General features: G+C 44.3%; 2 protein-coding genes across 3 annotated transcripts; both read right to left on the minus strand.

Moving 5' to 3' along the window:
* Window positions 1-891: 891 nt before the first annotated feature.
* lrrc75a (leucine rich repeat containing 75A) lies at window positions 892-21,712 on the minus strand. Its single transcript, XM_076976477.1, has 6 exons — window positions 20,745-21,712; window positions 20,516-20,618; window positions 20,095-20,370; window positions 15,447-15,575; window positions 11,065-11,177; window positions 892-2,832 (listed from the first exon to the last, which is right to left on the minus strand). The coding sequence occupies exons 3-6, from the start codon at window positions 20,347-20,349 to the stop codon at window positions 1,992-1,994; spliced, it is 1,338 nt and encodes a 445-aa protein (XP_076832592.1). The 5' UTR covers window positions 20,350-20,370; window positions 20,516-20,618; window positions 20,745-21,712; the 3' UTR covers window positions 892-1,991.
* Window positions 21,713-22,490: 778 nt separating this feature from the next.
* Window positions 22,491-26,626, minus strand: poldip2 (polymerase (DNA-directed), delta interacting protein 2). 2 transcript variants are annotated; one of them, XM_076975758.1, is made up of 11 exons: window positions 26,239-26,626; window positions 25,395-25,470; window positions 25,194-25,291; window positions 24,890-24,986; window positions 24,701-24,776; window positions 24,492-24,599; window positions 24,267-24,403; window positions 24,150-24,176; window positions 23,926-24,051; window positions 23,692-23,771; window positions 22,491-23,468 (listed from the first exon to the last, which is right to left on the minus strand). In XM_076975758.1, exons 1-11 carry the CDS (start codon window positions 26,418-26,420, stop codon window positions 23,354-23,356), a joined length of 1,122 nt encoding a protein of 373 aa, XP_076831873.1. In that variant the 5' UTR covers window positions 26,421-26,626; the 3' UTR covers window positions 22,491-23,353. The 2 variants fall into 2 exon arrangements, with proteins under 2 accessions (XP_076831873.1, XP_076831872.1); XM_076975757.1 differs by having other exon boundaries at window positions 25,395-25,476.
* Between the last annotated feature and the right edge of the window lie 270 nt (window positions 26,627-26,896).

The following is a 26,896-nucleotide window of genomic DNA, read 5'->3' on the forward strand; positions in this document are numbered from 1 at the left end:
GTTTTGATTATCTTGAATGTCGTTTATTCAATAAAAAAATGTTTTTGGTATCTCGTTGCTCTTTTCTAGTGAGCATTCTTACATTTTAGACAAATGATGTGTCTGAATGCCTGTCTATCTATCTATGTTCAAATTACTTATATATATAATTAAAGAGGTTTGCAATGGCGCGACTGGCCACTGAATGTCGCCATCGACTGCGGATGAAAATTCTCGGACGCTTCCAGTATCAAGGAGTAGGCCTACTTAAGGTCATGACATTTTTGTCTCATTTAGATAATGTTCCAAAAATGACTAAGCAAATTCTCAAGAGTCAAACGTCATATATCATTAAATGTTTATTTAGTCTATTGGCAATTACATGTTTTCTTCTTTACAACGTTTGTTTTCCACACATTTATTGTAGCGACTTACAAATGTTGCAACCTTGTTTACTGACCATCACATAAGTTGAGACCATATTTTATTCGTCCTGAGTTTTCTGCTTATTTAGTAATTTTGATCAATAAACTACAAAGTGACTTGTTTAATTATGTGCATTCTAAAGGGTCTTGTAGATATTTTATATGTAGCAAACTAGTTTCTAGTTATATGCATATGTACTGTAAATGTATTCATGTACACTAGTGTTTCTTTAATCTTGTGAAGATACCGTATTTTAACCTACACAAAACTTTGGACAAATGAACCCAGTTGTAAGGCCTATAAATCCTCCCCCTCCTTAAAGTGGAGAAATATGGCTTGAGAGTTCACAAGAACAAAACCCACAGACTACACCTATAGCCTATTGTGAATATGTAACATATGACAAAAATGCTCCGTGATGGCCAGAAAATGCTAGAAAAGGTTACGGTAAGACAACAAGAACAAACAACGTAATTTACATCCCTGCAAAATGAGAGAATATTTATTACATAAATTCTGTAAGGAAGCAGCATGGTGTGGAAAGACCAGCATATTCACAACAGATGATCATTGTACTAAACGCGTAGCAGGTTTGCTAGTATATTTGAATGAAAAAAAAGTCCTATTGAGGAAATCCAGTTTATAGAACTGTATTAATATTTAATCCCCAAATAGATATTCCAAATGATTAAATGCAATGAACTTCAGATTACAAGGGTTGGATGATAATAAAATATGACAAATAAATAGCTATTATACAGCAACTAAATCTGAGAGGTTAGAATGTTTATATAAATGGAAGAGCAAACCTTTGATAAACCTTTGACTATTCAAAATACTGCAACAATCATTATGTTTGATATAAGCTACTCTCCTGCTATATTTCTGTCTTTGGCGCCATTCCTTTATAAAGCACTCAGTTTTTTGGGGGCATCTCTGTGAAATATTTGGCTTTCTTTCTCTTTTTTACAGCAGAACCTTGAGCTCATGTGCACTGTGACATGGGGGAGACATGCATTTTGAATGCATACTGAACTGCTGGGCATGGGACTTACAAATATATGCATAGAGGGAAAGAGTCTGACATAAGCCCAAGTTTAACAATTAATCTCTGGCTGGTGAGTTCTTTCATTGGTCACCTCTCGGTCTCAGTCACTGTGCGCACACATGCACACATTCTCATTCAGACTACCACACATGCACCTCACATGTTTACACAGGCTCATCTCCGACAAACAGGGCAAACAGGCACATAGGTAAAGGTCCATGGTTTGGATTGTATAACTAAGGGGCAATACCTGAAAGAGAAGCATTTAAACTGCACAGGATATTGTACTGTACATGACTTCTGTACCTGGTATGCATCTCCATTTTATGCATTATACAACATATTCATTTACCACAGTGTCCCGTTGATTTAAGGAGTCATCGTCAGTGCCTACAGATGTGTTCACTCACTAGCTGGACACCCTTCGCTCTCCATCGAATAACTGATCGTAAGAGTGCCAAGTTGGGCTCTCTTTTTCTCCTTTTCCCTTTGGACAAGACAGGTAGCTGGATACAATTTCTAGGTGAAGTATTTTTACTCAGGTCAGGTGGCCTGAGGACTGTGGTGTCTCATCCGAGACGTCCCTCATTGGCTCGAAGGCTGCGGAGGAGTCCTGTGATTGGCTGGAGCATGACAACCGTGAGCTCCGGCTCCTCATGTCCTCCTCGCCCTCAGCCTTCACCGCCCTCCTCTGTCCGCCACAGCTTTCGGACGGCCCGCCCGTGGCCTTCCTGTCCTCCAGGGTCCACATGCTGTCGTCCTCCCCGTCGTCCCTGCCTTGCACCTCCCTGTCAAAGTCCAGCAGTTCCTCCATCATCTCCTCTATCTCCGTCTCGCCGTCCATCTCGCCGTCCACTTCGGACCGCAGCTCGCCGGCGCTGAGTGTCCCGTTCGTGTCGTCGTCCATGTCGTCCCCGTCCTCGTCCACGGCCGCCCGGCCTTCCAGCTCGCTGGCCTGGCTCTCTCCGAACTCCAGGATGGTGGGCAGGTTTCCTTGCTTGGGACAGCGCTTACGCAGGCTCACCAGAAAGGGCTGCGGCAGGCAGAAGATGTCCACGTTGTTGCCCAGGTCGATCCAGGTGACACTGGGGAAGCTGTCGGAGTCCTTCAGCGTGTCGGTGAGCTCCTTGAGCACGGCACGCGTCAGCCGGTTTCCGTTGAGGGCCAGCGTCTCCAGGTGGGGCAGGGCAGCCAGTGTGGGCAGCAAGATGAGGAAGGCCTCGTCGGTGAGCTCGGTGAAGCCCAGCTCCAGGCTGGAGATGCGGGAGGCGTGTTGTTGCAGGTGGACGCACAGACGCTCCATGTCCTTCACCCCCAGAGGAATACCAGAGAGCTCCAGCGCCCCACCCGCAGGTGGGATGGACAGAACAGCTTTCAGACTGAAATAAGGAGACGCAGAGAGAGAGAGATTCGGTCAAGACAACCAGTCCTACTGCTGAACCCGTACCAACCTGACATCTTGAAAAAATATATTAATAAAAGAAGCCAGGCTGCTTAAAATCATGACTGGAAGCAAGATTAAACAAGCTCGATAGAGTCTATAAGGACAGATGTAAACTAAGTAACCAACCTTTTGCATGGTTTAAAAAGTGTGTGTGTGGATTTTTTAATACACCAGATTACTCAGCAGTTCCTTTGTGGTATCAGGTGTGTAATGGCAAAGCATGATGTGGTAATAAACTGGATTTGATGAAACAATTAATGAAAATGTTGTCTTGGAAAGACAGGATATATTTTCCTAATAAACCACTCACATCCTGAAAACTGCTAACACTAATTCTAGGAAAAGAACAGTGTGTGTGTGACCATGGAAGAAGCAACATGATTAGATCATTATGCCAACAAGTAAACATTTGAAAGACATTTCTTCTAATAAATCTCTCACATCCCAGAAACTACATGCATGGACTGAATGTGCTATATACAGTATGTAGTATTATAATCTTCTGTTTCTGGAGAGCAACTGAGTGATAGCAAGGAGGGAATGAGTGAGAACATGGTCTGCAGATGTTTATGGGGAAAGGGGGGAGCAGGAGAAACACACACACTCGTCCCGAGCTAAAAATAAGTGCAGTGGGGATCACTGACATTCCAGTGTGTGAGCTCAGGCTTTGGGGTTGGGGGGGGGGGGTGCATGTTAATAGCCTTAAAAAGGAAAACTAGAGCTGCACATGGATATCATTTGGCACCAGTGAGCGAAGTAAAACGGAGCGTGTAGTCATGGAGGGTGGAGACGAGCTGAACTCAATTATGACCCAAGATCTCAAATATGCTGCTGAGCTCTGGGCACAATATGCACTGTTTGAGCAGAGAAGATCTGATCACCTTTGTGTGAAGTAAAAGCAGGCTCTGATCTCCTGAGTGAAGTAAAGCTGAAATAGAGGGTTTAATATCGATGTGCCCCATGTTCAGCATTTTTGGGAATGCTTGTTTAATATGCTTGTGTCAGGATATTTCACATTTTTTTAAATGAGCACATTGAAAACAAACAGAATGTGTCCAGAAGGCTTTTTCAATAATCTGCAAGCATATGAAAAGTAACTTGATTTCAAATACATGGTGCCACCGGTTTTGGTGTTTGAAAACCCCTCTTTTCATGCTACATGTTTAAAGAGGGCCTCTTCCCCCATTGAATGGGAGGATTTGAGGGAAAACAAGGATGTTGTGATAGCATGCGGCTCCCATGACTCACGGTCCATCTCAACGCAGCAGTTTCAGTGAAACCCACTTTTAGGCAGAAGAACCCACTGCACTCACATCACAAGGGAGAGGAGGAGCCAATCTCACGCGTTCTCAAGCGTTATGTGAGAATGACCTCATATGGGTTTCCTCTCCCTCTGACCCTTCACCCCTACAGTCCCTGTGACTCAATTGCTGGCCCAGTGCACAAAAACAACGATGCTGTCAGGGAAAAGGTCAAATTCTTTCTTGTTGACCCAGAGGTCAAATCCCACTCTCATCAACAACTCAGCACCAGTAGCCCCGCCCCCATCCTCTTCCCTATCTTATAACCATTAACTGGATGTTTCTTTTTTATAGAATCAAGAAAATAAGACAAAACAAAAACATGCGGTTATGCAAGATAAGTTATTCATGAAAAACTTTTTGCTCAGGAGGACTGCTGAGCTGCTATAGCACAAATGTTACATAATGCCACATCAATGGCGGCTTGTAAATTTAGCAAGCCACAGTACTGGGTCTTGCTAAATTTAAACGAGTCCTCAAAATGAAACGCAAGACGCAAGGTGGTGCCTGCAGGCCAGAAGACACCCAACGCTGGAGGTCTAGAAGGGCACTCCTGCCACTGGAGAAGGAGGAGCGGTAGAAATGATCTCGAAACACAAACTTCAAAGGAGTCCGATTTCGAATCAGACACAGGATTACTGCATCTCCTCACAGAAGAGCCAGGGCTGTTCCGCCCATGCAGTTCCGCCCACTCCCTCGACGTCCAATCGAACGGCCTTCTCACTCACTAACCCTTAACCCGAGACCTAACCATACTTGTGCCATCTCTTTCTATCTGCCCATCTTTGCCCTTCACTGGCACTCTCCCTTTTCCCTCTCCAGATCAATGATCTCCCAGGCAGCAGGTGTGTAGGCCTACACGGGGAACTCTTCCTTTTTCCAGTGCAAGTGGAGGCAGGGGGTGATATCTGTCTCAGCCTTCATGTGCACAGCAGGAAACAGAGGCTTTGGAAGACAACGAGAGAGAGAGAGAGAGAGAGAGAGAGAGAGAGAGAGAGAGAGAGAGAGAGAGAGAGAGAGAGAGAGACACACACACACACACACACACACACACAGACAGAGAGGTCTGCAGAGTTATAGTCTATAGTCTACTGAGCAATGGGGTAAACAATCTCGGGTAAACAATCTTGATTAATATCTGTGCATATGAATCAATACAGAGATGTAGGTTCCTGCAGTAGGTGGCTGGATGGGTGTGAGAATCATGAGTGTGAGGAATGAATTTCACAGAGCAACACAGTTCAACACAGTGCAGACCAGCAACCGTTCACCAGACGACAATGTGAGACAAGGAAGGAAAAACCGTATGTGTTCGCGTGCAACCGCGTCTACCTCTACCAAAATTAAATATTCCATTCATGCTCCTCGAGCAACTGGAGGGCCGCCGAGTTGATCTTCCAATCAGCTCACTAATTCATGGATGTGATGTGCTAAACAGACGCCAATGAAGATAAATACTGTCTGATTTAGTGGAGGTAATTTCAACATTGATGCACGATGAGAAGCAAACGAGCTAGAGTCAACACGCAGTGCTGCAAAGACCTCCAGGTAATAAAGGTGCGCAGTACATAGTCCTCACATGCTAATAAAAATTTAATATATATAAATATACATGACCTGGGGTAGAACAGAGAAAACCTCTTCCTCATTAATGTTAATAGTCATGTTTGTGCAATACTGCTGTACTGGGAAACAGGCCCCTTATAGAGAGTATATGCGTCATACAGAGGTATAAAGAGGTTACAGACTGACAGCGATGTCACAGTGTAATGATGGCCTTAATTACAGGTTATAGAGATAAGGTTACAAAAGGAGAGTAATAATCAACCATTTGCAGAGGAAAATTATTTTTTTTCCTAATGAGGTCATAAAGTGTAATTAATTTGATTAGGAGTTTAATGCAAACAGAAAAAAAAGATTGATTTTTGTTACTGAGCTAATGCTGTTTTACGAACGTAGTTCTTTAGAGTAATTTTTACTTCTATGAATGCTAAAGGCACCTATAACGACGGGACCGAAATGTCGAAGAGGATCTCTGATTTGGTCTCGCTTTGAACTAGAGAGGCAGTGCTAGTGTGAGAGGGAAAGAGAGAGAGAGGAAGCAGTGGGAGGGGTGTGAGAGAATGCTAATGCTGTACTAATGCAGCCGATCATCTGTATATCACAGTCCCACCCCAGAGCAGGTCCTACTCTCAGAACAGTGGAGAAGGGGGGATGTGGACAGAACCTACAGGGCTGGGGAGAAGGGAGCGTTGGGGTGAGAGGGAAGAGGAGCATCGGGGGAAGAAGCGCTGGCTCTGGGTGAAGAACTCAACATGGTGGGGGGTGGTGAGATGGGGGGGTCACTGGAGGAGAAAGGAAAGTTTGATGGGGGAAGAACGGAGCAAGACCAGACATGCCTGAGAGATGATGCCATCGTTTCTCAACAGCAAACAGGACAGATCCACCCGCCTCAAATCTCTACAGCTCCATATTAAAACTCTTACACACACACATGAACACACACACACACGCACGCACACGAACATGCACAAACACACTCTCTCACTTGAGCATACACTGTCAGTTAAGTTGGATATTAAAGTCATTGCACCTTGCACTGTTCACAACAAACACACCTTTTTGTGTTACTCCTCAACAGCTCCATGTCTATTATTATCAGTGATTATGACTATAATTACACACACACACACACACACACAAACACAATACACACACATCCGCATTATAATATATATATATATAAATACACATTTGACTGGCCTGCTAAACTATAAACTATGAAATTATATGGCAGCTAAATTTGCCAAGATAAACAAATAAACAGCATCAGCTCAAAAACTGATGTATGAATCTTAATCATTTCTGACTAGCACAAGTCTAACTGCTCTTGTACTTAATGACCTTAATGTCTTATAATTCTCCATCATGAGCCCTTTGGAAAACTGTGTGGCATTTGTGTGTCATGGTTCCTGACCCTGTCAAGCTGTGGGTGTCCGGAAGAGGAGCAGCTGGAGTCATACCAGCGGAACACGTCATATCAGCACCTGGCACTGGAGCGGAACACGTCATACCAGCACCGGTCACTGGAGCGGAACACGTCATACCAGCACCGGTCACTGGAGCGGAACACGTCATACCAGCACCCGTCACTGGAGCGGAACACGTCATACCAGCACCGGTCACTGGAGCGGAACACGTTATACCAGCACCGGTCACTGGAGCGGAACACGTCATACCAGCACCCGTCACTGGAGCGGAACACGTCATACCAGCACCCGTCACTGGAACGGAACACGTTATACCAGCACCCGTCACTGGAACGGAACACGTTATACCAGCACCCGTCACTGGAGCGGAACACGTTATACCAACACCCGTCACTGGAACGGAACACGTTATACCAGCACCCGTCACTGGAGCGGAACATGTTATACCAGCACCTGGCACTGGAACGGAACACGTTATACCAGCACCCGTCACTGGAACGGAACACGTTATACCAACACCCGTCACTGGAGCGGAACACGTCATACCAGCACCCGTCACTGGAACGGAACACGTTATACCAGCACCCGTAACTGGAACGGAACACGTAATACCAGCACCCGTCACTGGAACGGAACACGTTATACCAGCACCCGTCACTGGAACGGAACACGTTATACCAGCACCCGTCACTGGAGCGGAACACGTAATACCAGCACCCGTCACTGGAACGGAACACGTTATACCAGCACCTGGCACTGGAACGGAACACGTTATACCAGCACCCGTCACTGGAGCGGAACACGTAATACCAGCACCCGTCACTGGAACGGAACACGTTATACCAACACCTGGCACTGGAACGGAACACGTTATACCAGCACCCGTCACTGGAACGGAACACGTTATACCAGCACCCGTCACTGGAGCGGAACACGTAATACCAACACCTGGCACTGGAACGGAACACGTTATACCAACACCTGGCACTGGAACGGAACACGTTATACCAACACCCGTCACTGGAACGGAACACGGGCTCATGTAAATGTTCTTCTTCTAATAACGATCTCACTGGAGGAAACAGTTTGAGTCAGTGATGGAGCAGGACAACAGATCAGGACAAATGAATGATTATAATACAATTAAAAGGACAAGAAGAATAAATAAATGGCTGGGTGTGGGTTAAAGAAGCCTTGTAATTTTGATTAGACTGTCTGTATATGCAGTAATAGCATTGACTTTGTATAAAGTTGGCTTGTATAAGTTGTATGTATCTACTTTTAAAGCCAACTTAAGCTAAAACATGTTGAATTTTACAGATCTACATAAGGACAGAATTGCTGAAGACTATCAAACGGTCCCAATCAACACAGCACCCCTGCCACAGCACTGATCAACACAGCACCCCCTACAGGTAGACTGGGTCTTAAAAACGAGCTAACAGTCAAAGCGAGGATCCTTGGAGGTACGGGACGCTCTTCTGGGGCCCTTGACTCAGATTCTTTGCGGCCCTGGGAATACTTACAGCCTCGTCTATGGCCTAAACATAGCGCTACGGCAGCCACGAGACCAGCGCACACGTCCTTTAGGAGGGGACAAACTTGGTGAGGCCCGCTACGTGGGACCTTCCACTACGCAGACAGGTTTGGGTTTATTCCTGCGAATGGCGTCAACGGCAGTCTGAGCCCAAAGAACTTGGCTACAGAATGAGTGCAGGCAAGACATAAAGAGGCTGGCAAACCACATCTTTCACATACTGTCAGCTGCTGCCCCTTCTGCAGAAATAACCCAAAATAACCCAGAATGGCTGTAAGCAAACAACAAAAACAAACAAACAAACAAACAGTGAGCTGATGACCACAGATAAACCCTGCTCCATGCACTGCACTGAACACTGCCCACATGATGAGGATTAAATGCAGATGCACTGAAAGCAAACGAAGAAAAGATTAAGAGCCTAATTGGGTCAGGACAGAACATGTGGCTTGAGGTTCCAGCACAGACGTTCAGTGGCGATGGAAGCAGGAAGCGTGTGGGGACAGAGATCCGGATGGCTGAGGCAACATAAGACCTTCATCCATTCGTACCCATGTCCAAGCTTGGGGGACACCGCACTTCTGAAAGACTGGCTTGGACAGGTGCACCTCCAACGACTCCCATGGGGTCTCCACCAGCACCAGCCAATAACACGTCCATTAGCACCGTTACGGGTCTGCGAGAAGCCTTTGAGTTAACAATGAACAATTGTTGATTACGTTCTCATAATAGTTGTATTTTGAACACCTGCGGACGGACCAATGCCCAACGGTATTACTGATGGAGGAATAGCAGAGTCTTCATTAAGAAGCTGCCATCGGGTGTTTGAGGAGAACTTCCTTGTGTTTATTACATATTACCCGTGTTTGTATAAAAACCTTTCAGTATGCCTGGTTGACCGCTGTATATGAGCTTTGGAAATTTAGGTTTGATGCTTTTTTTTATCACGTAGGACGTGGTGTTACACGATCCTTGCTATTTTTCTCGAAACTGCCAGTTCACTGTGTGGATGGTGTTAAATTGTGATTAAACCTTGTGAGTTAAATTATGTGAGTGAATATGAGGGGTAAACTGGGCAGGTAAGATGGGGCACACTGTACATCACACAACACTGTACATCACACACCACTGTACATCACGCACCACGGTACATCACACACCACGGTACATCACATCACCACTGTACATCACGCACCACTGTACATCACGCACCACTGTACATCACGCACCACTGTACATCACGCACCACGGTACATCACGCACCACTGTACATCACATCACCACTGTACATCACGCACCACTGTACATCACACACCACTGTACATCACACACCACTGTACATCACACACCACTGTACATCACGCACCACTGTACATCGCACACCACTGTACATCATACATCACTGTACATCACATCACCATTTTTGGTTTGTTCTATTAGAGGGTTAGAGGTCAGATAGGATATATTTTTTAAATTATTGTTGGTTTTTCTCTTTCTCCTTGGGTGGCGCCCAGTTTTCTCCCTGAACTTTGCACAGTTTATATGAAAATAGTTTTTTTTATGATGTTCATTGACTCTGACTGGTACATTTGTTTTCTTTTTCGCTTTGATTTGATACATGTACCACATTTGTGTTGCTGCTCCTAGGGCCTAGACCTCAGTATAAATGTGTTGGGGGGGGGGGGGGGGGGGGGGGTGTAACAGCACACATCCCCTCCAGAGGAAACACATGCAGGCTGAGGACCAGCCCTGTCACGAGTGGCTGGAGGGGTATGCCGAGGGGCGGGCCCTTCTTCATTCACCCATTCATCCGCTGAGTAAATCAGAGCATCGGTGAGCTGATTGGCCGAAACAACAGACTGATCGTTGGCTCCGATACTGTCTCCTCAGCATCACTGGGGCTCAAGAGCACGTTTAAAAGCCATCACTTTTAATTCGTCATTGTCAAAGCAACCGTCTGAGAAGAATGATGACTCATATTGACTGCATCCTCTCAGAACATTTCATTTTAAACCAAATAATCATTTCAATTTGAACAAATAAGGGCTCACGCTGGCGGGTCACTGCCGGTCATCCACAAATGGATCCAAGCATCTGTGAAAGTGTTTTCAGGGAGGGGAGTGCTCCTGACCATCGCTAAGCACTCAGTGATTAGTGAGTAGGAAGCTACACTCTCCATGATGGAGCTGGCCGATAACATGATGGGCAATTGGAGAAGAACAGAACAGATTAGAGAGAGTGGCGGAGACAGAGGGAGAGGAGGAGAGATGGAGCGACAGAGCGAGAGAAACGGCGACGTCCGTTTAGCCTCCACCCACCTGACCCCCCCCGGGACTCACCAGGCTTGTGGCTTCCTCTTCAGCAGGCCCTGACGTCTCCACTGGGAATGCGGGCTCAGGTGGTAGGTGAGCTGGCGACACACCTTCTCCATGGCTCCCAGAGAGTCCACCTCCTGTGTGGGGACAGAGGCAGTGGCGTCGGTCACGCAGCACACAGAACAGGTCAACATGGACTGGCAGGGGGATCAGAATGATGGAGGGGAAATAAATAAATTAAAGGGCAGAGCAACGATGGGGGCGCTATATCTGGATTTTGAGGCAGGAGAGCAATGTGTTCGTGCAGGCTGGGGAACACGCCTGAAGGGCTTAATGGATCTTCCTGGGCCGCTCCACTTACTCGCACTCTCAGACTCACACTAGAAGACAACCAAAGGGTTAAGTGGAGGGATTCTCACGGAGCCAAACGTTTCAAACTGAAATGTTCACATCTCCACACATTTTTTTTTATACCTTACATTTCCCATCAATCACGAACGATCTCCTTAAGGGATTCTAAATATAAATTCCCAACAGGCAGATTTATTCCAGGTTTTATTTACAAGATTTTTAGATTTGTTACATATTATTTCTTAGGATTTGGTGTCATTGGCTTCCAGTGTCCACATTTACAGGGTCAGCTTTCAAAAAGCTTCTCACAATTCTTAGATTTTTGCTGATTCATCCTTATATTGCGACACCCTTATAGGTTTGGAGGACGGCTTGCTAAGACACACCCTTTAATTCAGTGCACAAATCTTCAATGGGATTCGTGTTAGGGCGGTGTGGTAGTTACTTCAGTACTGTCGCTTTGTTGTCTTCAAGCCATTTTGTGAGGATTTCTCAGAACCACTGTCCCATTGGGGCCCAGTTAGGCCTTTCTGAATTAGGCATATTTGCTTCATTATTTCTAGATCATTCTCCTTCCTCTTGATGTCATCTATTTTCTGAAGTGCACCATTCTCTTTTCCAGCGAAACACCCACACAATATGATACTGCCATGACAGTGCTTCAGAGCAGGGATGGTGTTCACTAGATTAACACCCCACCCTTTCTCCTCAATGTATAGCACTGATTATTATGGACAAATATTTGCATTTGTTCTGATCATGGAATCTTCCTAAAGCCTAGATCACCTTAAATCTTCTATGAGGCTTTTAAAAATACTAGTCCTGGAGCACGAACTTCATCACACAATGGCATTTCAAGCCACTGTGATACATAACTCTTAATGGTGGTTGTAGACACATTGGTATCCAATGCTTCCAACACCTTCACCTCTTCTTCTGTCCTTGGGGTTCAGATGAACCTTTCGAACCAAAGTTTGTTTGTTCCCTGGGAGTTCATTTGTGTCTCATTCCGGAACATTCTGTAAGATTTCTATATTGGCATTTAATTGCGTTTCTAGAAGCCTCTGATATATCCAGTTATTTGAAAATGCTTTCAGTGGAACTGGACTTTATGAAGTCTAATGGCACGGCCAACCTGCTTTCCCCTTTTGCTTTGACACTGCGGACCTGAAGGTTTGCGACTTAGCTTTTTCTTTGTTAACAAATGCAAAAAGGCACTGGCTCTGAACGTAGGACCTTAAAAATACAGCCACAGATGCTCCCCCAAGTAACGTTTGGCCATAATATACATTATTAATAGATGGTCACAGAATCACTTGATGGTTACAGCACAGCTCTTGTTTCAAATACAGCCATACCACGAGACTGGGTAAAATGGAATTTCAGTTTTCAACTGAGGGGTATTATAATTTTTACTAGTTCTAACCACAATAGGACTGAAATGCATTTAAAATAGAATAAGTATATTTAGCAACACAAGTTATATACAGGCCTCGTGTGGTCTCATTATGAGCTATTAAGGCAAAAGGGATAATAGAGTCAGTGGTTATTTCCAAGGCAGCCATGACATTCAGTTCATTTGTGCATGAATTTGGCCATAAACACAGCTCATCCTATCAACAGTGATTCACAATTGCATTTTAGCCTTGTTATCTATCGAAAAGCTTCACATTTGCCAATGATGTCACGACTTGCCATTAAATGTCATAAATAATTACCCTCCATTTGTCTGTTTGTATAAAATTAGCAAAAATTATCTATCTGCAATAAAGTTCTTCTATAATAATAATAATAAAAATATATATGTGTTGTAGATGATTATGTTGCAAAATGCGACCGACCACGTAGCTCAGTCATCAGTCACATGAGAGGTGGCCAATGTAAAGGAACCCTGTCTTATTTGAAATGACGGAGGAGGTTTGGTGCGTTGCAGAACATTGATGAGGACACTGATCGTGAAGTTCGTCTTGCACCAGATGACGATGCTGCATCTTCCTCTGTTCTCACTCATGTGCTGCTCAAGCTTCTCACACCTTCCGTAAGCAAATCTTAGGACTTGACTCGATCCCAAAATGGAATCCGCTGCCGTGACAGACGTGCGAAGCGGGCACGGATTTCACAATTGCACAACACATTTTGCTGTCTTATGCTCAGCTCAGCTCAGGAGCTCCACTGTGTGACATCTGGCAAGACTTTTAGGCGACGTATAGCATTTCAGCTGAAATACAGCATGTACTGTTCCTCTCAATACCAAAGTCTACAGTACCATATTTCATAAAAGAGACAGCCCGTCTGCGCTGAACAACCCTGCACATGTCAATAAAAGGCATCAGCTTCTAAATAAATATTGCTTTTGTGGGTTTCCATTCTTCTATGGCACTGACCTCTAGAAGGGTCAGCAATGGACTGAGCCCAGAGCATGTGGGCGGAGCCTGGCACACCGGCAAGAGAACAGAAGCAATGCGGCTCATGACGAGGAAGACGCAAACACATGGCTGGACAACGTCCCCTGCAGACAGACCCATGGGTCCCCTGGCAGTGTTCTGGCACACGCGGGGACGACGTCACGCCTCCAGAAGCACAGCAGAGAGGTGCGGGACGCGGGACATGCATTCTGCCACAGGACAGACCTTCTTCCATCTGCCAGAGGGGTACTTCCTCTAGTCCTGTTCAGACGAGTTTTAACGCTATGTACATTTGAGAGTATTTATATCACATCAAAGGAATCAAAACCCCTTTCAGATAAACAAAAGTGAATTAAACAAGCATAATTAGTATAATAAATACATTTTAACGTAAGTAAAATTATAAATCTCCTGGTAAACTCTAAGGTTATATTGATTTGTACACTGTTTTGGTAGACACATCTATGATGTCATCAGGGACACAGCTGTCCTAATGTTTTTCTCAGGGTTTCAGGTTTTTCGCCAGGTTTTTCGTGTGATGTTCACTGCTGTAATCTTTTGTATTCTGCCTGCTTGTTTGCCATTGCTAAGAAGTTCCCCAAAAATGCACCATCCTTCTTTATAATGTACCAGCCCACAGTGTTTCGGCTGTGTTTGGCTGATTTATTCTGATTTTGCAACCTCAGGACGTCTTGCTTTACACATACCGGTGCTTTTTCTGACAACAGGAACAGACTCCAAACGCCAACAATGCAGTATGTGGAGTCACACCTTGGGGTTTTGTTAGCTCTCCTGCGCTGGCACTAATCTTACAACACACCACCGCCTGAGACCCAACCCAACAGTCCACTGTGCAATTCATTTTGGTCCCCTAAAATGAGCAACCCGTGTACAAGAAGGGAAGAATCCAGACATACAGGTCCTCGAATACTGCTTGTTTCTGCACTGTAACGTCAGTCACACTTACTGTTGGTTCGTTTCATATACAGTTAGAATACAGAGCCAAGCCACAGACTCCAGTGGAGGTTTGAGAGCCAGCGACCCCTTTAACACTCAGTCCGACTGTTGCCATGGATAACTGAAAAAAGGAGGAGATTGCGATGGACTGGTCACCAACAGTCATTCCTGCCAGCGCTGTGGCTGCTGTTTAGGTAACAGCCACACGGTGGAGAAGAAACTGCGCTGTATTTATGCTGTGCTATTGTGTCCAATTCGCTCCATTACATGCAGAACCAGTGAGAGTCCAGTGGGGTCCAGTCGGTCTGCAGAAAATGGGCCCTTCATGAGCAGAACAACATATTAAGCTCATGAGTTATGCAGCCCCCCTCCACACATGCCTGTCACTACAATTGAACACTTTCCTATGTATTATTGCTAGAAGCACTCACTAACGCTTGTGGCCTTTGGAAATATTGGTCACCGCCTTCTTAAGTGCCATTCATATTCTGCCTCCGCTGTAGCTTCCAGCAACACACACACACACACACACACACACACACACACACATAATTCTTCATTCAATAAACCAAGCATAACTTTAAATATGCAAATGGAATATGTGGTTGTGTGAGTATAAGTACGTGTGTGTGTGTGTGTGTGTGTGTGTGTGTGTGTGTGTTTATCTACGAGTTCGTGAGTGGATCACTGTACCGTCTTGGGGCAGTGAACATATCTGGCCAAACTGATGATGAGGTCATGCGTAATGGGATCCACTAGATTCCGGAAACTGGCGTAACGATACAGAACGTCATCCAGGGAGGTGGATTCCATCCCCAGATCCTGCAGAGAACAAATAAATAATAATAATAATAATAATAATCTTTATTTGTATAGCACCTTTCATACATACATGTAACTCAAAGTGCTTTACAGTATAAATAAAAGAAACATTAAAAGGAGATAAGACAAAGACAAAAAGACAAAAAGAAAATGTTAAAAGAAATTAAAGATAAAAATATTAAGATAACATAAAAAGTAAAAAGTGAAGTAAGATAATAAAAAGTAAAGTAAATAAGATAAAACTATTAAGACAGAGTTTCTTAACTAAAAGCGGATCTAAACAGGAATGTTTTGAGACTGCTCTTAAAACTATGCAAGGATGAAATGCCTCTGAGCTCTTCAGGAAGAGAATTCCAGAGCTTTGGGCCATAGTGGCTAAAAGCACCCTCGCCAATCTTTAATCGGCTTTTAGGAATCACCAGTAGATTACTGTTTGAAGACCTGAGAGACCTGACTGGAACATATCTAACCATCATTTCACTTAGGTAAAGAGGGGCAAGACCATGAAGACATTTAAAAACCATGACTAGAACCTTAAAATCTATTCTAAAGCTGACAGGTAACCAGTGCAGTGAGTGGAGTGCAGGTGTAATATGATCTCTCTTTCTCCTGCGGGTCAGAACCCTTGCAGCCGCGTTCTGAACTCGCTGTAGGTGCGAAATAGAGCTCTTTGGAAGAGCAGATAGAACAGCGTTACAATAATCTAGCCTTGATGTGATAAATGCATGGACAAGTTTTTCACTGTCAGCAGGAGAGAGCATATCTCGGACCTTAGCGATGTTTCGAAAATGAAAGTAAGCTGTCTTGCATGTAGTCATGATGTGTGATTTGAAGCTGAGCTCATTATCAAAGGTGACGCCCAGGTTCTTAACACATTGTCTGGCTTTCAGATTCATTTGATTTAAATAAGTCTGGACATCATTCCTTTGTGAATCACTGCCAAGAACAAGAACCTCTGTCTTCTGTTTATTTAACTGCAGAAAATTGTCAGACATCCATGTCTGTATATCATCTATGCAGTCAAACAGTGAGCAAATTGATTTTAGGGCTTTAGGTTCTAGCGAAATATAAAGTTGAGTGTCATCTGCATATTGATGATAACTAATACCATGTTTATTAATGATGTGTGGTAACGGAAGCATATATAGGTTGAATAGTAACGGCCCAAGAATTGATCCTTGGGGGACGCCACAAGTTATTTTTTGACGTCTGGAGGAAGAGGTACCTAATGCTACATAGTAATCACGCCCAGTTAGGTACGATCTAAACCAGTCTAAGACTAAGCCACTAAGGCCTACCCAGCTCTGTAGTCGATCAAGAAGTATTTCATGATCAACGGTGTCAAAAGCGGCGCTTAAATCTAGCAGAAAAAGGACTGAGAGTTTGCCTGCATCCTTATTCAATCTCAAGTCATTTACTACCTTAACTAGGGCTGTTTCAGTGCTGTGGAGAGCTCTGAAACCAGATTGAAAAGTGTCATTTATTTGATTTACTTTGACATAGTCATTCAACTGAATTGACACTACTTTTTCAATGATTTTGCTAAGAAAGGAAAGGTTAGATATAGGTCGATAATTATTAAGAATTGTGGGATCAAGATTTCTGTTCTTTAATAGTGGTTTAACCATTGCAGTTTTAAAAATTTTAGGGAATTCACCCAATTGCAGAGACTGATTAACAATCGTTAGAACTTCATTTGCTAATGAGCTCAGAACCTGCTTGAAAAAGCTTGTTGGTAAAGGGTCCAGTTCACAAGTAGAGGATTTTAGTGATGAAATCACATCAAGTAGTGTTACCATGTCAACTTCTTGGAAATAAGACATATTAAAGTTAGGCTGAGTAACTGATATAAGGGTTGATGGTCTATTAGTGCTTGTTGCTATGTTCTGCCTTATACTAGTAATCTTGTCCCTAAAAAATATAGCAAACTCCTCACATTTTTCAGCTGAAACAGTCTCAGGGAAGCCACAGGAGGTGGGGTTTACTAGCTGATCTATGCTTCTGAACAAGACAGCTGAGTTATAAAGAACACACAGGTGCTATTAACCACATCATCAGATCACATGGCCACACCAACACATGCTGCACTAGGTTGTTACCCAGCGGTTATCTCTGATGCAGGGTTGCCAACTCTCACGCATTTGGGCGTGAGACACACGCATTTGACAGTCTTCACACGCTCTCACACCACACTTCCGATTTCTCACGCCGAAAAAAAAAATCTAGTTTATTTACCTCTGATCCTATGATTCAATGAGTTACTTGTTCGCTCTGGCGCCAACCACTGGCGATCGATCGATCGCGATATAATACTTAATTTGTGTCCATTTTACACCCCGCCCGGTAACAATTTACGTTCGCTGCCCCCCCCATTAACAATTTACACTCGCCACCCCTACCAGGTTCAAATCTCACTCCAAGTGATCTTGATAAGTTGGCAATCCTGCTGGTGGTGTTTTAAAATCTGTACTGCTCTACCATCAACAGCTTTTGGTGTGACGCACAAAACAACAGTCTGGACATCATGATGAAGATGACGATCATCATCATCATCATCATCATCATAAAAAAGGGTCCATTTTTGAGAAAACTGCAAGGCAAATGTCCAAATGTTTCAGAGCATTTGGTCATGTAACAAAACAGGAACGGAGTGGCTGCTGCTTATTATACAGTGTAGATTTCCTTTAAAAAATGTGAAAGAGACATTGTGAAAGAGACATTGTGAAAGAGACATTGCTCTCAGCTGTACAGCAGGAGTATGTATCTAATAAATTCTGTGTCACTTCTCAAACACTGACCATATATGAGTCACTCTGCTAATGGATGTTGGTGTTGCTGCACTCTAACAGAATATAATCGTGGCAATCCTGTGTACCACACACGAGAGCAGTCACTATACATACAATATTATGTGGTTCTGCAAATAGATGAACCCAAATGGGAATTTAATCTTTCATCCTTGGGGCTTGATATCTACAAAGCAACTGTGCAGGTACACGGAGCAAGTACACACACTCCAAATGTCAGTCAGCACCATGGCCTTGGGGTTTTCAAGAGCCAAAATGTGCCAAGAATATGAAAGACAAGTGGATGAATGAAAACAAAATCTTAAGGAAGAAGGGAATTGGTCTCAAGAAAGAAGTGGTCAGTGTAAAGGCTGTGCATTTTCTATGTCGTGTATCATGAAATATAAATGAGCAAAGAACATAAGGCAATGGCAGACCTATTCAGAGAGCTGAGGTTTGGCGAGCCAGAGAGGACGACTATAAAGGGATTTCCCTCATTACTGAATTCCTCCTGCAGTAATGTCTTTTCCTCTGAGCAACAATGGAAGTCATTGTGTAATCATATAAACCTCCTGCCACAGGGCTAGATCCCAATTAATCATCTTCCATTCTATCACAATCCCAACCATTTTCACGATTTAATATCAAAATGTGCACATCACAACGTTAGTGAATTGTCTAACTGAAAATGGCACACAGACTATAAATGCCCAAAATCCACCTGTTTCTCAGCAATGTCAGTTCATCCATTTGATACAAATGGGGATTTTTTTTTTAACTGTAAGCTCAGGCTGTGATCTGTGTTCAGAACAGAGAATAAATCCTCAAAAAGCCAGATCACCACGAGCGGCCCTATCTTATATTATCATCCGTCCTGCTTAGCAGCATGAGCAATGCACAAATGTATTGAAGAAGAGCAGCAGCTGATGGCCGTATTAGTATCCCTTGCCACGGACCAGCCGCTTCATGAAGATGTCACGTGATCAGCAAGCAAATCTAGGCACAGCTCATGGTAAACATGAGACTCTCAGGCAATCGAGTTCACAGTCAGTGACATGTACAGACTGCAGAAGGTTCTCTTAAATTGCCTGTGTTTCCATTCAGGCACTTAGTTGCTGCTCCTTCATCCTCTCTCTCTCTCTCTCTCTCTCTCTCTCTCTCTCTCTCTCTCTCTCTCAGCCTGATGCCTTAGTCTAGGACCCCAAGGTCTGGAGCACCTGCGGAGTCTGACAGCGTGGCAATAAATCACACAGCAGTTCCAATTGCATCAGCACCACGGGCTGGTCCAGCCTCTTGGCACTTGTCTCAGTGGCAATGATGGAAATGAAACGTGTTCTAGCAAGAGCACAAGCGTGTAGAAATGACGTTGGGCTTTGGCCTATGGGTAGGTGTGTTCCAAAAGACACGCGTCTCCTCAGGGTCATTTAAACAGAGAACCCGCAGCTTGTTACAGCTGTGATAAGTGCTTTGCATGACAGATGGTTTCTGGCATGCTATGCTAGCTACTGTGCTGTTTCACATCTATGAAACCCACCTAGCAAAACAACACCAAGTGTGATGGAGCTCAGCTTGCAATACTGAGTTTCTTTCTGAATAATTCAGCTTTGTATATAGCGATGAGAGTGGGAACTCGAGATAAACTCCGGCAACACGTCGGGAGACCATAAATTAGATCTCTCTCCAGACGAGTTGTCATCGCTATTGTTAAAGAGGACGTCGCCTGACATTCATACCTGCCGAAGGGTCTTCAGCATCTCCGTGGCCTCGTCGTGTTTGCCTTGTTTTGCCATCAGCATCATGTCCTGGATCATGCCGATGCGTCTCTGGTACGGAGGAGGGGTCCCGCCGCGGCCGAGCCTGTCCCCAGACCTCAGCACCAACGAGGCGAACACGTCGCCCCTCTCTTTCGTCGGCGTCCGCTTCCATCCTGCGTTTTGTGGACTGGTTCCGGACTCCTGCCCCGCCGCCTTCGGCTGCTTCGCTCCCATGTTTGATTATTAAACTTGGCACTAAAGAAACGAGCCGCCCGCCCAAAAAACTAATTCAAGATGTATTCACGCCAAATGTCATCACTACATTTGCAGAATCGTTTGAAGATCCAGATCTGTGTGTGTACGTGTGCAAATACCATCCAGGATAGTGAACCTTACTGACCCAGTGAAGACTGACCCAATAATGATACGATAGCGTTCAGAGCCAAGTTGGGTCTCACGTCACTGTTTACCTTTCTCACCAGGCACGTTTCTCACAGTTTCTCCTGGAGAAATAGATCGAACATGCATTCACCTTCATGCCCAAAATAAAAAAAAACCCTAAAATATGTTTATAAGAAAACGATGTTATGTATTCCGATTTTCATAGAAATCAAAATGACCAAACTCACATTATGCGCGGACAACGATCTCGTTGCACGATTGAGCGTCTGGTTCGTTTCTCGTGAGAGAGACATTGTGAGACATTGTGTCGCCAAACTTAGACAGTCCTGTCACCTTCACACAGAAGCTTCTTATTAGTGCTCATGAAACTAACGGTCTAAAATGTTACGGACAGGTGCAGCCCGATCCAGCAAAATGCCTCGTGCATGAAACAATCGCAGCAATTGGATCGAAACCAGGAGGACGGGCGGGATATGCACCAAGTGGACTTCAGCGCCCCTTAAGTAGGGAACAGTTCCGATGATAAACCCTGCAGCATGACCGCAGACGAGACAAATGTCTTGCAGACCTCAAACTCCGAGCGTGCATGTGCAGGACGAGGCGTCGCTTCAGGTGACACCCCAGTGCGCGGACACCATTTCCACACGCCCCACACCTACTCCGCGTCGTCCGTACTTGTTTTTCTCTTTGCACGAGTCCTCCTAGCGCTTCCCAGCCCGACGCATCGGCACCGACTCCGCGAGACGTCTCACCTCCGATTCGTCTCGAGCTCTTTCTGTCTTTGGACGCGTCCTCGCGCACCTGTGTCCTCTCTCGGGCGCGAGCGTGGACCGGGTCGTGTCCCTCTCCGAGACGACCGCAGGCTCCGTCTGATGAAGCTGGGGCGTGCAGGGAGGGGTTGAACGGCCAGCTACATCTCCGGTTCCGAGTGGCCCAGCTGGCGAGGTTCGGTCCCAACACAGGCCACTTACCTCAATTAAACGGACGAGGTCCTTCCAATTAGATAATGAAACCAGTCTAACGCATGGTCATTGGATGAAAGCAGGCAAATCGTATATATTAAATACCTTTCGTATATAATAGACTTTTAAACGTATATATGAATCAAATGAACACATGAGTGTAATTAGAGAGTTGCCGTTTGCAGTAGGCCGGGATGTTCACTGCGGCAGTGAAAGATAACCCGTCTAATGCAGACGAGTCTCATCAACGGACCACCAGTGACTTTACCCTGCTCGGTGCTGCTGCGTGTTACTCCATACTGACACCTGGTGTACAGAAGACATTAATGAGAGAAATATTACATTTTTTTTACACTTGGAAAATTGAAAACCATACTTAATTAGAAATCATAACATTAAATTTAATTTAAAATTTTATTTTCGAATATTTGACTTAGCGATACTACTTTTAACTTCAATGCATTTACCTTGCAAGTCCATAAAATGTATAATCTTTAGTTTTGAACGAACATATAGAAGCCAGCATATATTAAATTCTACATTTTAATGAGATCAAATTAAATGCAGTAGTGATAGACAAAACACCTCACAGATCTCACTGTGAGACTGCAGTACTGACAGGACACCTCACAGATCTCAGTGTGACATGCAAACTCACCAACAAACCTGAGGAAACACCACTTAGGTTGTGTATAGATTCTACTTTTACTTGATACCAGGATCACTTTTAGTGCAAAGCCTGTACTAATTTCTTTCAAGGTCATTTTTAATGCTTGTTTTTCATGTTTAACAGACGATTATTTTACCATTATTAAATTTTAGCCAAGTTAAGGATGTGTGTACTTCCCCCAAACACAAAATATAAAAGTTAATAAAAATGATTTTAACGAATTAAAATCTGCAACACATAGCTGGGTCTGGAATGTAAGTGTGTGTAGGATTTAAAGTGAAGCAGAAACAGAACAGAACACCTACGACGTCTCGTCAGGTAACACCAAGACACAAAGCACCTACTTTACAGTGTGCATTTATTTATGCTTTTCACATATTACTTACATCACATTGTTAACCATGTCAAAGTACTCAAACCGTCTACAAGATGCTCACATTCTCAAGCCATAAAGGTTGATTCTGGCAAAACACCAACAAGTGTTAACCTTTGCTAAGCAATCAGAATTACAAGAGGCATCTTGTCTACAATGTTATACCCTTTATAACCCTTTCATCATGAACCCACCCAGAAGACATTTCATTCCTGATCAGTCTTCCACTCTCCAAATGAATGTAAGCACAAAACCCATTAAACACAACCGAGTACGATTAACCGCTTCAGACTTGACCGTTAGCGTAGCGACGTTTCACATATAAATACCCTTATCCTTCCAGGAGATATGAATCTCAGGGCTTGGGAAACACCCTCTCTCATTCTGTACTCTGAAAATAATTTCACATACAGGAATCCCTTTAAACCATGAGCTACAGTGGTTTTTGCTCCCTTGCGTGCTGAAAAACACCAGTGAATTTTGCTGTTTTGAGATTACAATATTGCAGTGTGTGTTTGTTTGATTCCACATTACGGCTCCAGCAGCATTTCCCATTCCTGATGCTGAAGTGCATGTGAACTGCAAACTTTACCATGTACCTTGTTCCCAGCAACCAGATTTATCAGCAATGAGTAATTCCTTCAGCACGTGAGTGTGTGTGTGTGTGTGTGTGTGCCTGTTTGAAATGGATGCGTCAGAGCAGGGAACACACTAAAATGTGCAGTGCACGGGGTATTTTAGGAGCAGGATTGGGAAATGCAGTGCTTAAGCATAGTTGCATAGAGCAGCATAATGAAGCAGGATTTGATAGGCTGCGTGTTGTGGGGTGTGTTATAGTGTATAGCCAGCAGGGGGAGCTTTGTCATCCTTGTTGCTCTCCAGTGAGAAAGGTGGAATGCGTACGTCGAAGTGGGAGCCGTCCGTCCTCTCAATGCGAAATGTCCCCCTGTACAAAAAGCACATTTGAACACACTGTATGTCACTCATGTAAAATAAGATTAAACAAAAACAAAGAGTATAATATCTTAGCTGAATTGTAATTGCTTTTGCCAACACCAACTATCTACAATTAAATTGTAATTGTGATTTTTGTTAATATACTTATTGTACACCAGACTGCTTTGTTTATTTGCTGTACAAAACAAAGTTGGGGAGACCACTGAACTCACCACATATGGCCACTAGGGGCCTGCAAAGACACATGGCTGCTGTACTGAAACGCGGGTTGCTCCTTTGACAACACTGGCTCCTGATTGGACAACACAGAATCACGGTTGTTGATGTTTTTTTTTTTTTTTTTTTTTTTTTTTAACCTACCAAATCCTCCTCACTCTCTTCAGGCCCATGTTTGGATCAAATGTCCCAGGTTAACCCTGAACTCTTTCCGAGTTGCGCCTGCTCACCCTGCCAACGACGCCTCTGCCACGTACTGTCTCCAGAGTGCCCGACAGGCTGAAGATTCTCCAGTGACGTTCTCGGAGCTGAACGACTTCGGCGCCCAGGTTCTCCAAGCGGATAGAGTATCGCCACTGAGACATAGAAGCACAAGTCCTCGTCCCTGGAGCTGTCCCCATAAAGTGAACGATGCGTCTGAAGTGACTCCTGTTAATCCGGTGACTCTACTTACCCAGTACACATATGAATTCTGTGCTTCCTATACGAGACAATAACACAATTAATAAAACAGATACACAGAGACTTCAGTCCAAATGGTCGGGTTCCCTCTGCGATTGCCTTCACCCACCCTCATGCCCATGTAGAAGGGGATGACGGTGACGCGGATATTCTCTGTGGTCTCCCTGTGTACGTCAGACAGCTCCAGCCATGGATGGTTCTTCTCCTGCCAGGCCTGAAGTGTGTCTCTCTGGGTAAAAGAGGGCGCTGTGTAGAACAGCACAGACACAGTCCCATCACCGGGGGTCAGAGACAGGATGAATTTTGAGTGATCGAGTGAGAAACGCATAGTTACTTTTGGCTGGATTAAATATGAGAAAGCGTTCAAACAGCTCATGCTGGATAGGAACTTGTTCAGTCGAGCTGTACGGCAGGATATCTTCATGGCTCACGTAATCCAGACCTGAAAGACGGAAGTTTAAGGGGACTGCAGCTTGAAATGGAGTCCAACACGCAGAGACAAAATTAGTGAACTTGGTGCAGACACTGCTTGAAGTCCCAGACCTGGTATGGCGTACAAGGCTCTGCTGTCGTCATGATTGGCCAGAAACGTAACCGCCTCCGTTTGAGACCTCTGAGACTGAAACAACACACCTGAGATGAATTTATGTGTAAACATGCGCACAATATTACGAACAGAGCAAAGTGGAGAAAAAATATTGTATATAATCTATAGAAAATGGTTGAACTCACTATATGGGGGCAGTCACGGGTGTCTATGAGGACCTGGTAGTATGTGTGTGTTTTTCCTTTTACTTCTTTTGACTCGTAGCCTATAGATTCTGGCTTACTGTAATGAAATAAAACAGAGAATGTTAAGCCAAAATGATCAAATGTGTAGTAAAAGCAGAATCCTGCAGGGCATGTTGGCGTCCATACGCCAGCAAGTGCTTATTTACTGCTCCTCACTGCTGTGTTTTTAGCTGACCCGTCCCTATAACCACTGAAAAGTCAGAACGTGGCACCTTTTTAAAAGGTCCATGAATTAATGGGCTACCTGTCTGACGGGGTGGGACTGACATCTCGATCGTAGAGCCGAGCTTGCCAGGGGAAGAGCACTATCCCTCTGTAGCCGAACACACTGTGGAGGAAAAGCTGAAAAGACACCATCAAAACCACTTCCGTCGCTCAGTGGAGCGGGTGGGTGACACGATCGATACGTCTGGCAGATATTGACTGAAATCCAGGTAAGACGCACCTGGCCCGTCTCGTACTTTCCGTGCTGCTTTGGTGCCTCAAACACCCCAACGGTCTCCAGCACTTTGTCATCAGGCCTGTTTCTGCAAAAACGGGCCAGAAATGACCAAAAAGGCGATGACCTAGCAGTCCTGGCAGCAGACACACATGCTCAGCACTCGGAAAAATCGCTGCATAATTCCCAGTGCATTTAATAAAGTGCTTTCGTGTCATGCACAGCAACAGGAAATGTAAGCCTGAATGTTACACAAGCGATGTGGATTCCTGGACACGGGCCAGTATGCTCTGAATCTGCGTGCCCTAGATAGCTCCTCTCTCAGATGAAAGGACTACCAGAAAGGTCTGTCTGGTGGTCTCCATTCCCTGATATCCAGTCTGGGTCAATCCATTGGCCCTGGGTTAGCCATTACCACAGGTACTCTGATTTGGCAAAATCATAATGATATCCATTTCAAGTTTGAATTGCTCACATACACTATGTCCATTAAAGTTATAATTTCAGGTTCTGCTGGAAGCATTTGCAAAATACATCCATAGAATTCTTTAGGGTGGGCATTTGGGCCCTGTGACCAAGCTTAACCTATCATATTATATGCCACCAAGCTAAAAATACCTGGGCTATAATTTGCACCTTAGAGCATATTTTTAAATCCTTTCTGTGACGTTCACTACGTGATAACAGGTTATAAAAGGAAACAGTAATACCTATATATATATAAGCCATCGACTTGGCTTCATTTCATGATGCAAAAGGGAAGTGAAGATTATTAGACTCTATTATACAATTAATTACAGACACAAGTCAAAGGAAGGCGCGCGAGCACGGGCGCGCGCAGACGTCTTACCGCGACGACATGAATCTGGTTTGCCGAAAACTGGACAGGACGCACACTAAACACGACGGCCGAGCTCTGGTCCAGTCCGGTCCACACTTATAGTCCGGACCTCTCAGTACTCTGTGGGGACATTTCTTGTTGCATTTACTGACTGTCAACAACAAACCCCGACGTATTGCGCGCGCAGCCATCTTTAACACGCACGCTGGAGTGTACAAAACGCGTTAGAAAATGAACAGAAAGCGCCCGTAAACCTACTCCCTGTTACTCTGGAGGGGTATTTACTAACTACACACATGCATCAACTTCTAAAGCACCTGAACTGCGGACATTTGCACACTTTAGGACTACTTTGGCAGCTCCATATATTCCCATAATGCACCGCGCCCCTACACACTAGCCTATTTTAAAAGTACAGCACACATATTATAACTACACAAATAAAACCATAATCCACACATATTATAACTACACAAATAAAACCATAATCCACACATATTATAACTACACAAATAAAAACATAATCCACACATATTATAACTACACAAATAAAAACATAATCCACACATACTATAACTACACAAATAAAACCATAATATACACATATTTTAACTACACAAACATAAAACATAACATACACACATTTTATCAGTGTTTTGTGTCAAAA

This window comes from Brachyhypopomus gauderio, chromosome 16, assembly GCF_052324685.1.
Source record: "Brachyhypopomus gauderio isolate BG-103 chromosome 16, BGAUD_0.2, whole genome shotgun sequence".
Lineage (NCBI taxonomy): Eukaryota > Metazoa > Chordata > Actinopteri > Gymnotiformes > Hypopomidae > Brachyhypopomus > Brachyhypopomus gauderio.